Source organism: Malus domestica, chromosome 01, assembly GCF_042453785.1.
Source record: "Malus domestica chromosome 01, GDT2T_hap1".
Classification (NCBI taxonomy): domain Eukaryota; kingdom Viridiplantae; phylum Streptophyta; class Magnoliopsida; order Rosales; family Rosaceae; genus Malus; species Malus domestica.
Genome location: NC_091661.1, coordinates 18,539,663 through 18,552,963, shown reverse-complemented (window position 1 = coordinate 18,552,963; position 13,301 = coordinate 18,539,663). Strand labels below are relative to the sequence as shown.

The window sequence follows — 13,301 nt, the reverse complement described above, 5'->3', positions numbered from 1 at the left end:
CTTTATGTTTTGTTTTTTTGTTTTTTTTGTTTTTTGTTTCAGGGGGGTTCTAAATTCCTCGAGATAGATGTCTTTAAGGATGTTTATGTGCGGCCCGGGGATGAGCTTGTTGAGCAGTTGCACGTAAGTACAACTTCATTTCAAATTCCTATTTTATGCTTCCAAATATTACAAAATTTAATTTAATATTAATTCTTACCAATCCACTTCTTGTCTTATTGTTATAGGCGACGATGGTGGAGATTAGCCAGGCCATCCTTCAGGAGTCTGCTTCCTAGCTTCCCCTGAACATTCTTATCGAGTCCGTGGCTCCGCCCAATGATGCAGGGTTTCAGATCTTGATTGAGACCTTGGATGCGACCCTTGGGCAGAGGCCGATGAAGTATTGACGGATGAGAGTTCATGCTCGTCATTCCACTACTGGGGCCTTATCATCATCGCAACCATAAGGCCCTGGTGTCATTGAATAGACGCATGAGGTGGCTGACCTGAGGAGTAAGCTTGCGTTGATCTTTGAGGCCCTCAACTCGAATGACATATGTCTCTCACCCGGAGTTGCAATCCCCTCCACCTCCGAGCCACATAACCTGTCAACCTCCGAGCTCATCCACGAGCCCGATCGTCATCCTCCCTAACACACTGACTCGCTGCCTGACTCGCAGCCCGACCCGCAGACGACCCCATTTAATGACCAAATAGATTATAGGTTTCTTTTTTCTTAGTTTTAAACGTTTTACTTGTACATACATTTTTATTTGATATATAAATGTTATTTTTTTCCTCCATTCATTATAGTTGCAATTTTAATAAAAAAAAAATATTATTATTATTTAAATAAAGGGAATTGTTATTAGCACTCCAAAATTCTCATTCTACACTCCTAACTTTCTATATTTGGAAAGAAAAATACACTTGTGAGGAGTGTAGAATGAGATTTTTGGAGTGCTAATAACACTTCCCTAAATAAATTATGTAACCAAAACCAAAAAAAAAGGAAAAAAATTAACAAAAAAAAATTAATTAAAAATTGATCCTTGCGCGACCACATGTTTGTCGCATAAAGTAATATCAACAATTTCTTATGTTTTTAAAGTTAAAATTGTTAAAAAAATTGACCCCATGCGACGAATTACTGGCTGCACAAAGTTTTCGTTAACTAGTGTCTGATATCCCATATTCGTCGTGCAAACTTATTGGCCACAAGCACCAACCGTCCCATATATTGTATCTCGTCGAGCTCACTTTGTTGCATCAACTTATGCGCGAAAAATTGCTTTCGTTCCCCTAAATTATGTGCGACATCTCTGTCGTTATGCATATTTAATCTTGTGCGACAAAATTTTTTATGTCGTCGCGCAAAATCTATTTTCACGATCCTTGTGCAACGATTTCTACCCGATGAAGTTTTGGTCACATAAATTCCAATGTGACGCTATGACGCTTTACGTAATGAATTTCCCTTCGTCGCGAAAAGTGTTAAAGGTAGTAGTGTTAGCATATAACATTTTTAAAGAAAAACATTGCCAACTCCCTTGGAGTTGGAGATGCTCTAAAAAAAATTGTTAGAAATAATTCATACATTTAATCCTGTTTAATGCATCAATATTATTATCCAAAAAAAAAAACACTTGCATAATGACATAATCTTTTTCTTTATCACCAAGAGGTGTTTTGATCGGTCTTCATACTCATGGATTTAGAGCTCATTTGGATGTGTTTTTACAATGATTAAAAGCGTTTTTGGTGAAAATATTTTTGGAACCAATCCTTAGTAAAAATGCCAGTAAATCCTGGGAAAGCACTTAAAGTGCTTCCTGGAAGAAGCATGTAACTAGTGCTTCTTGTAGAAAGTACTTAAAGTGCTTTTGGAACCCAAAAATATTTTCTCTAAAACCGCTTTCAGCCATTTTCAAAGCACATTCAAACGAGCCATTAGTTTTGCTAATGCTTATTATAGGAAGTTTCTAAAGGTTACTTAACAGCTAACATAATGACGAAATTAGTGTATTTTATGTTTCACACATTCTTCCTAATAAGCATCCATATACTAGTAATAATTCAAGCTCGAGCTGTAGATTAATCACCATCACTCATTCGTCAGCCTGCACAACCATGACTTACTTTCCTGAATTGCATAAAATAAAGGGAGTTTTAATGAAAAGGGCCTTGCACTATTCATTATTAATCAAAAGGACATTTTGTGTATGAAAAGTCCATAATTGATCAAGTTCTTTTCTTTATTTACTCTTATGCCATTATTTTATTATTGCAGCGGGATCCACAATGATGTTGACATTTCTATCTGGAAATACATTATTTTACATGATGCTATTCAACTTATGCTAATCTGCTGTCAGCTCTTCATGCTTCCATCATGTTGTCGATGTTATACAACTCTTCTTCTGTCAAATTGTTCCAGTACTGTTCATCGCTTTCTACTAGCTCTGCATCTCTTTCTCTATCTTCTTTCACCTTATAGTACATTTCTGCTGTTTCTTCTTTGAAATTTTGAGGCTTCCAATAGGGCTGATGACTGATCCTTGTCTTGTTGTAAATATACATTTCTTCTTCTTCTGTTACTAATACCATATCATACCTAAAATCTTTAAACTCATCTACGGCTAGCATTTGGATCCCTCGAAATTTTAGTATATTTTTGTATGAAGAAGTCCACCTATGTGAGAAGATAGGGGATAGTCTAAAGGACTCTTCAGTAATTATGGCTAATACCTAACTTTCTCCCTATGCATATGTACATACCAATCTAGAGGACTGCTAATATAACTTATGCAAATTTCTTTCCACTTTTCCAGATAATCTTCTGCTACTTTTATATGTTTTTCAGGAAATGATTCTAGTTGAGAAATATGGTTAATGAATTTTTTATCAAGATAGCCAAACTCTAATAGTAAGGCAGGGGTAACTTCTACCACATTATACTTTTTTTTATGCTCATAACTAAAATATCATGGTCTAAAATATCTCATGTTAATTATGGTCACAACTATGTTAACCTCTAGTTTACAAATACAATTCTCTATACTATTACAAAGACATGGTGGATCCATCTTTATAATAATATTCATCCCTGGTTTTGAATCAAAGATGGACTCATACAAAGCACATTGTAATTGTAACTGTAACTCTTTCATGGACTGTGATGCTCTGCTTAGGATCTTATTTTGCATATCTGGTGGCATTATTCTTAATTTTGCTTTTGAAATTTCTTCTAATAAGATATCATCTATTATTAAGTCTAAAGATATATTCTTAAGAAAACTTTCATATCTTTCTTGTTTTTCTTTGTCACTCAAATGCTGATGCTGCTCCATTTCAATGTCTTCTTCTAAAATCGGATATTCATGTTCAAATATTTCTTCATCAAACTCTTCTATATTATTATGCTCATCATTTTCTTTCGAGTTTTCCAAATAATAACTATTTTGACTACTAGATTCTTCTCTACTTATGCTTTTGTATGCTTCGACATTATTACTTTGGTCAGTTATTGTAATACCTCTTTTAAAAATGTTATGTTAGGATTCATAAATAAAAAACCTTGTAAACTTTTCAAAAAGTTTAAACCTAAAATGAATGGGTATGATCCTACTGGTGAAACAAATGTTAACGGTAAATTAAATTGTGGTTTTTCTACTTTAATAGACTCATTATTAATGCAATGTGTTAAATAAATTGGCCTCTCATCAAACTGTGTTATTCTCACTGGTTTTGCTAATTTTTATTTATATTTTTCTGGTACTAATTCTTCTCTTATGACACTCTTTGTACTCCATGTATCTATCATAGCTGTTGTTTGTATCTTATGTTCTTTTGCTAATTCTATTTCACAATTTATGGTAATTAAAGAACTATTTTTTTGGCTTTTCTATACTATGAAAAATATTTCCTAATATTTCAGTATTTTTTTGTGATTCTGTTGAATTAACCTCTAATAACCTATTACTATAACAATTTTCACAAATATTGAATATGTATTCTAGTACTTATGTGCAACTAATTTGCTACACTTATGACATTTTTCTGGCCAACCTAAATTAATGTATTTATATTCTTCTTCATGTTGTTCTTCTATGAATGCACACATATACTCTTCTAAATCACTATTTAAACTACTTGAATCGTCTGAGTTTGAATCTATCATATTTATACTTTATATACTATAAATATTCTCATTATCACTTAAATCATCTAGACTGTATATTGACTAAATATCCTCATCCTCTTCTAACTTAAACAACTCCATCAAATGTACTTTTTCTCTCGGTTGTTTACCTAATTTTGGATATTTAGGTCTAATATGTCCAGCTTCTCCATATGAATAACATTTACAACTACTCTTATCTTTTGGTGCTTTATATTTTCTAATCCAAGGTTTGCCACTTCTGTTCCTAAATTGTTATGGAATATATTTTCTCTTCTTATAAGTTCTTGAAGGTCTTATGCTGAAATTCTTATACTGTTTGTAGGATTTATATGACCTATATTTCTTTTTATATATTTTCTTATGATTATTTTTTTATGACAACCATACTGTTGTGGTAAATCTATATTTTTACAACTCATACAAAATTGCTTCCTAATTTGTCTCTTAGCTTTTATTTGACTACACTCTTGTCTAAATATATCATATACATATTTACATATTGAATTCTCGGTCCTATTGCAATATCATTTTTCTTTGGATGTTTTTGTCATTCATTCCAAGTCTTTTCACCTATTGGTCCTTTTATTTTTGTCATATAAGTATCTAATAAATTAATATCACTAATTCTACTTGTTCTTCCGAAATATTTAAAGGAATATGTGGTATACTCAGTTATATACTGCAAATCATAAATTTGTAATTGTTCTAAATTTCTAATTGCTCTTATTTGTTCTTGTTCGCTTCTGCCATCTAACATATTATGATCTAAAAATTCTTGTTTAATCAAAGTACCAAAACCATCAATATTAAGATGTGTTTTGGCTGCCTGATGTTGTTCTAGATTTTGAACTTTCCATGATTGGAAATAGTCAAAAACTAAACTAAACTAATCAAAAACTAAACCATCCAAAGTATGTTCAAAATAATCTAACATATTTTGTGAATTACTAAAATCTAACATTAATGTTGCATGTACGCAACCTTTTTGCCATCTTTCAATTGTTCTCTCCCAATGTTGTAGATCTACATTATCTAAGTTTAATATATTGCCTGCTATATCATATACATGTTGAATTCTCGGTTCCATTGCAATATCATTTTTCTTTAGATACTTAGTAGGATGGCCATTATAACAACTAGACATAAAACTTTACACATGGAACTCAACATGTTTCAGCATGACGACCACTCACAATGCAAGTATAAGGCCTTAACGGTTGAACTCAGAGGTACGAAAAACTCAAAGGTACCCTGGTTAATGTCCAATTATTTGTATGACAAACATTCAACTATAACAGAGTGCTCGAATAAAGTATGATCGTCAGTTTAGCAGGTTAATAATATAACTACAATAGTGTTTCCCTGTTTTGGACTAGAAGTCTATTTAAACAAACACACTAAAGAAAGGAAAGAAAACTTACTTAAGACTTGGAGATTGCTTGAATATGTACATTTGAACGTTTATTGATATATAGAATGTTTACAAAGAGAAGTGTTTACAAAGAAATGTTTACAAGGGATGCTAGGAAGGTTTTGGATGCTTGAGTGTATGAGGAAGGTTGGTGTGAGTATGGTGTGAGTATGGTGTGTCTCTGCTGTGTTGTTTTTTGTGTGTTCTGCATGGGAGGAAAATCTCCCTTATAAACAAAACCTAATTCCTAGACAACAAAATAACTTTTCATCTATTTACAACTTTTTGAATAATGACAGCACACTATTTTTGAAAGTTGTCAACACTATTTCTAAAAGCTGGCTGACTTCTCTTTGCTTTAATGAAGGTCATGTGTGAATCCATGTTGTCTTGGCTGCTGCAATGTTTGCCACCTTAACTTTTGCATTCAAATGTTTTCTGAAAGTGCCAGTCCTCATTTTTCTTCTTTTGGATGTATTCTTTGATGAAGACCACATGAACTTTACTGGATACTTGGTCAATTTTGTACAAATGTTTGAAGAGTAGCATCGGCATTTTTGAAACAAAGAGCTAAAATAAAACCTTATCTACTAGAATTTTCAGTGTTGTAGCATTTTTCAAGAAGATTATATTAAAACAAAGAGCTAAAACTTGATGAATGAGACATAAGTTTGAGACACTGCTATTTTAGCATCCTCGTTTCATGTTGATTTCTTTCTTTTTTTCTTCCCTTTAAAAATGAGAACTAATATTATTGCTCTCTCTCTCTCTCTCTCTTGTGTGACATAATTATGATATAAAAAACATCACATTTGAATATAAATTGCACTTTAGTTGAAATTCTTATTTATAAAATGAGAACTTGTATGTTACGGAAATTCAGATCCTATTTATAAAAAGAACACTAGGCGTGAAATTTAAGAAAATAACACTTAGATATAATATCCAACTTCAAATAAAATCAGTAAAATAAGTTGGGTGCAATCACCTACAAATCATACGTATATGTGAAATAATTCAGTTTTATAAGTTGGGTGCAATCACCTACAAATCATACGTATATGTGAAATAATTCAGTTTTTTCCTGCCAATCAAAGTTTGAGCCTAAAAGATGGTTTACATACATGTTCAAGTTATACATCATGACAGCCACATATATGTGGTGTGGGGGCTCATACTTTTCCTCTTAATTATCACTTTCCCTAATAGTAATTGCCATACTTGCCCTACCTCCAGTTCTCCATCCATACATGTGTGCCCACGACTTTATCGTGATGTAACAAAGTTTCTTCCCAGTTGGGTCGCCACCTTACCCCATTACATATCGTGCCCTTGCCTAACAAGGCTTTCAATGTCACCAACTTTACTTATATATGTATATTTAACAACAAATAAATACAAAAGAAAAGGATCGAAGTTGCTGTTCTATACATAATATTTTACGGTCAACCAACAACTATTATACCATCATTGCACCCTTTTGGACCATATCACTGGAAAGCTGAAAATACAAAAGTAAAGTGGGTGGATGCCTGAAGATATTGAGAACACATTTTAATTTGAAATTTGGGCTTTCAACTTTGTGATCGCATCAGATAGGGCCTTTGTGGAAGCCCCATTCTCACTAAGAGCCTTGGCACCAGCATCCTTTAGTTCCTTCATTCGGTTTCTTAGTCGCTTACCTTCCTCGCCTTCCATGAAAGATTGAACCACCATAGCGATCTCCTCCCTTCCGATCAAACCATGTTCATCGGGCTTGGGTCGCAGTGCCACCTTTAGATCTTTGGTAAACATAAAAGCATTCATTTTTTGTTCAGCATATAGTGGCCAAGCAATAAGAGGTACACCATTTACGACACTTTCCAATGCAGAATTCCAACCGCAATGGGTCAAGAACCCTCCTATTGACTCATGACTTAGAATATGAGCCTGCGGTGCCCAATTAGGCACCACCAGACCCCGCCCTTGGGTCCTATCTAGAAATCCTTCGGGAAGAAACTCCAAAGGGTCATTTTGGCTGTGAACAGTAAAATAAGTGGTATTGGCAGCTTGGTCACTAGGACTCCTCACCACCCACAAAAATCTTTGCTCACTCATTTCCAACCCTATAGCCAACTCATTGATCTGATCATAAGAGAGGGTCCCACCACTCCCAAAAGAAACATACAATACAGAGCCACGTGGCTGCTCATCCAGCCACTTCAGACACTTGGATGACTGGTCATCCAAAACGCCGCTGAACTCCATTTTAACTAGAGGTCCAACGGGGTAAACCGGCGGCTTACCTGGTTCTTTCTCCTGTAAAGCTTTCAATGCACCTGGCTCCAACTCTGTGAAGCTATTCACTATAATCCCATCCGCCAAACGGTACCGTTTCGTGTGATGAAGAAGCCATTTGTAGGCCTCGTCTCTCCGGTCCTGAACCGGGTCGAGCAACTCACTGCCGGGAATTGGGATGCACCCAGGAATCGTGACAGGGTCGGAGAGGTCTCGATACTCGCACGACACCGTTTCGTGGAGCTTCGGCAAGTAGAGGAAAAGAGAGAGGGCCATGGCCGTGGACGGGAAGAAAATGTAGTTGGAGAGGTTGAATTCTTTGGCCACATCGAAGGCGTCCGTGCCGAAGAGATCGACGACAAGCCCGACAAGCTTCGTGCGGGAGGCCAAGGAGCTGAGGGCGTCGCGGAGGGAGGCGAGGGATCGGGCGACGGTGAGGGAAATTATGGTTTCGATTTTGGAGCCTTGTGGGAGGTCGTCAAAGCAGACTGGCGGGAGGAAGACATGGTCGATGGCGGTTGGCAAGGCGTCGAGGACGGACTTTTGGGCTTTTGTGGGAGGGCCGTCACAGGGGACTACGAATGTGACGGTGAAGTTGTGAAGGTGGACGAGTCGTTTGGCAAACTCGGCGAGTGGGATGAGGTGGCCCATGCCTGGAGTCGGGAGAATTGCTATGTGAGGTGTTTGCGATTTTGCCATGGTGGTTAACTTGTGCTTTTTGGGTAAGTGCTTTTCGGTGAAGCGCTTTTGGGAGAGAAGAGAAGTTATGTGGGCATGTGATGAGAAAGAATCAGGTGAGCTGCTGCCTTTTATAGATGAGAGGTGTTTTGGGAAGAGAGAGAGAGAGATTAATAGTTAATTGGGATTAGGGAGGTTTGCTTTTGGTACTTAATGTAGGGTTTGTGTTGTTTGGTTGTGGTGGTGGGAATATTATGCAAGGATGTAATATGTGCGTGTGTGTGTGTGTGTGTGTGTGAGAGAGAGAGGACGGCAACTTCTAGAGGGTGAGGTCTATTAGAAGGGATGGCCAGCCATGCAATCATATGAGTGATGTCAATTCAAACGTAAGGCTTACGTCATCAAAATTTATATCTGTCTTTTACATAATCACGAATTCTCCTTTATAAATGCTAATTGCATACTAAGAACATCTTCAAATGAGATATTAAAATATCTAAATAAATAATAACGGTAACAAAATACAGCATTAATGTTTTCCAACTAAGAAGCCAAATCTGATGTGACATAACATAAAATGACATCTCTTTCTCCCTTGCTACCAAATTTGACAGCACCTTTAGATTTTTTTTAATTAATTATTAAATGCTTTTTATTAATTTTTTTATTGGTTTAAAACATTATCCTTTTGTTTCTTTTCATTCCCGATGTAAAGAAAATACATATGATTTTTTATTTTATGTTTAAAATTTGGCATATCGGTTGGAAAGTAAAATTTTAAAAGATATCAAAGTGCCACGTAAACCTTCACATTTAAATTTTACGTTTAAAATTTGAAGGAGATGGTCTAACCTTGTCAAAACCATCTGCGAACGTAATTCTATTAGTCTAATCATTCAGGCAATATTATTCACGAAAGATTTTTTTTGGGTCAATATTTGTGAAAGATCTTAAATAAGATCCACACATTCATTTTTACTTCTCACACATCATTCTTAATTTTTGGTCGTTAGATAAAATGAATTAAATAAGATCAATAACAAAAAATTAATAAGAGTGTGTGAGGTGACAATAAGTGTGGGAATAACACTTTTCAACTATAATATTGTGAAAATGAAGTAAGTCTAAAGCACTTGGGGAATTGGATCCTCTCCGAGGCAAACCATTGGGATCCTCCTGACCCACTAACACGGACCGTTGGATCAATCCAACAGCTACAAACAGGGAGGTTCCTCTAAAAGTTATAATAATTGTAGCCATTTGATCAAAATCCAATGATCCGTGTTATTGGGTCAAGAGGATCCTGAGGGTTTGCCTCAGAGAGGATCCAATTCCAGTACTTGGTATATTGTATAAGCATAAATATGGACAAAGTTGATAAAATGACTACAAAATATTGACAATTTACTCGTACCACAAAGGCCAGTAATACTCCTTTCAACACATCGGTTTCCATATAAATAGAAGGATTTTTATCATAAATAGGTCATGAGATTGATCAAACTCATCATTCTGGCCCATCACTTTCAAAATCAATCAATGTCGCCCCTGACATTCACTACCCCACATCATTTGGTTCTTCCGTTAAGATTCTGTCAACTATTCTATAAGTTTGTATGTGAGACCCACAAACCCAATGAAATGGTAACACGTGAATTACATAAAATAAGAGTTTTTTTTATCACAAATGGTCCCTGACATTGATCCAACTACTCATGTTGGTTCATGAGTTTCAAAATTCGATAAATTTGGTCCCTGACTTTCACTACCACACATTAATTTAGTCATTCCGTTAAAATTTCATCAATATTTTTCATTTATGTGCTGATGTGATCCCACTAATCCAATCATATGGCTCCACGTGAATTAACTATAAGAAACTATATTTTTTAAGAGTGAACCAACAGACGAGTATTCCTCGCTAACATTTTTCTCCCATCCCACAACCCCAATTGGAAGGAAAAAAAATCAATCTAAATGCAATAAAATCAAATCCAAATTCAATTCAAATATGATAGGATTATAGCCAACTAGATAGAATGAGGAGTGAGTTCAGGAGGCCAAGTACTTTAGTGGTATCATGGTGCCTTCTTTTTCTTTTTTAGCATACTTTGATGAAGACGACGATGGCTTTTTTTTTCTTATGGTTTTGGTTTTTAGTTTCTTATTTTACTTTTAGTTTTAAATCTTAAAAAAAACAGTTTCTTATAGTTAATCCATGTTGCGTCATATGATTGAGTTAGTGGGACAAAAGATATTGACGAAACTTTAACGGAAGGATTAAATTAATGTGCGATATTGAAATTCAAGGACCAAATTTATCGATTTTTGAAACCTAGGACCAAAATGAGGAGTTGGCTCAATGTCAGGGACCATTTGCGATAAAAACCCTTATTTTATGTAATCCACTTGTCATCAATTCATTGGATTTGTGGGTCCCACATAGTTGATGAAATTTTAACAAAAAGACCAAATTGATGTGCGGTAGTGAATGTCAGGGACCATTTGTGATAAAAACCCTAAATAAAACACACCTCTAATTGTGTGTTTAGATTAGTTTGATAGGTTTTATTTTAACAAACGATATTATCTACACTAAGGGGATGAAAGAGTGAGCTAAGCCTCACAATGGGTGAGCCATAATTATGTAGTTCAAATTCACCTTTAGCGAGAATCAAATCTAAAACCTCTCACTTATAAGTAAGGTTTTAAAAGACGCTAGGCGCTAGTTGGGCAGTAGGCTAGGGCATATGAGGATTTAAATAATTTATTATATATGTATAAATAAGTGTCTATTTATACTTAAAAAACACATAGTTGCATTGGGATACATAAATTGCAAAATAAAATGACATACATATTATAAAATATTAGAACACATTGAAAATATGGGGAACAAGCATGTAATGAGTGTTCATCTGAAAATATGTGGAACAAGCATATAATGAGTGTTCATCCAATTATTCAACAAGTCTCTTACATTTTATTAAAAAAAATGCAAAATTAAAGTTATCGATTTTCTCTATACGTAAGAGTCACAACCTAGGCAGGTGCCTAGGAGGATCTAGGCGGATTAGGCAAACGCCTAAGCGTCCTTTATTAATTTTCAAACGTCTAGGGACAAATTGGGGCAGTGGTCAGCCACTTAGCCCCCACATGGACATTCCGTCAGGTGTGGGGTTTTATCACAAATAGTCATGGTATTAGTTGGACTAGGGTTAAAATACTTAAGCTCTTCTTTTCGCAGAGATACAGTCAACGTGTGATATTTCAACACGCCTCCTCACATGAGATCCAATTAGTGGGTCACACGTGGGAGATCCACAAATTGACAACCACCTGGAGCTAAGGGGACTCACCCTACATGCATAACCAAGGACCCACCATCATCGCAAGGGGCCAATAAGATCCACCCATCACGTGGCAATACGAGCCCGCTCCCTGTTTCTAATATACCATGTAGAATTATCAGAGAGACGGACTAAAGACCCACTTCCAACAACACTAATATAATCTCTAACTTGGTAATTATCACATACACAATCTTTTAGGTGTGTGGTTTTATCACAAATGGCCTTGGTATTAGTTGGAGTGGGGGTTAGGATATTTAATCTCTTTTTTTCTCAGAGATATGGTTGATTTGTGATGTGTGTCACTATCCGGTATGTTGGATGGCAATGGACAAATGGCATCATTTAATGTATTTAGTTGTTAGCTTTGTTAGAAGTTTGTGAGGTTGTTAAGTGTGTTTGTATATATAGCTAGAACTATTGTATCAGAAGGATTAATCAATTCAAGAGCTTTCATTTTCTACTACATCTCTCCTTTGTTTCTCCCTCTATCATCTTCTTCTTCTGTAAACTGCATCAAACTTTCATATTTTGCTATGTAGTTAACATGGTATCAGAGCCACGTTCACACCATGGATTCTGCTAGTTCCACTTCTCGTTAGTTTCATCTCTTTCTAGTCTTTATTTCTTTTCTAATTTTTGTTAGAAATTCCGTTAATTTCTTCAATGCTTCCACAATGGTTCAGTTTGTTATGTACCTTCTGGTTTAATTTTCAGTTCTTAAATTGTTGGTTCTTGAATTCGGGGTCTTTTCATATTTTCATCAAGTTCTTATCCTCCTAATACAAGGAAAGAAAATGAAATTTCTAAGAAGGCAGTGATGATGATTCATAGTGGACGGGAGTCTAAGACTGGTCTCGGTCAGGCTAATCATCGTTGTTGACATCATCTTAGAAGGGCTCCAAAGACGGGTCGTGACCATAGCAAGAGATTTTTCAATTAAGGCCTTCAACTGCCCGACTACTAAAACAGAGGCTTGTCCGCACTGCTGCTTGTCCTTTTCCCAACCATCGAACATCACCACCCCAATTTTTACTCAACAACGTCAAGATCATGTATAGGTTTTTCATTTTCCGTGCGTAGCCTGTGATTTCAGAGATGAAGTGATTTCAGCAATGTGATATATTTGGACTTTAGGGTATGATTTCGTTCTGAATTCTTGGTTTAATTTCACGTTCTTGCTTTCATTTCTTGATCGAACTATCAACAGTTAATGAAATTTTAAGACACAAAGCTTGTTCTTTGGATCCACAATTGGGTTATTGTGCAAGTAGATATCCCTGGTACTTTAGCACACCAGGTGTTTGACGATTTTTCTTAGGCTCTAAGAGACAATGAGATGGGTACGAATATTCTGGCTTTCTCTCCATGATCCTGTTGTGCTTACTTCTACATCTCCAAAGTTTGTCAACTTTCTCTT

At 35.6% G+C, this 13,301-nt stretch overlaps 1 protein-coding gene across 1 annotated transcript; it reads right to left on the bottom strand.

Annotated features, from left to right (window-relative positions):
- Positions 1-6,580: 6,580 nt before the first annotated feature.
- LOC103413421 (hydroquinone glucosyltransferase) lies at positions 6,581-8,932 on the bottom strand. Its single transcript, XM_008351916.4, has one exon. It carries the CDS (start codon positions 8,550-8,552, stop codon positions 7,131-7,133), a length of 1,422 nt encoding a protein of 473 aa, XP_008350138.1. The 5' UTR covers positions 8,553-8,932; the 3' UTR covers positions 6,581-7,130.
- Positions 8,933-13,301: the final 4,369 nt, after the last annotated feature.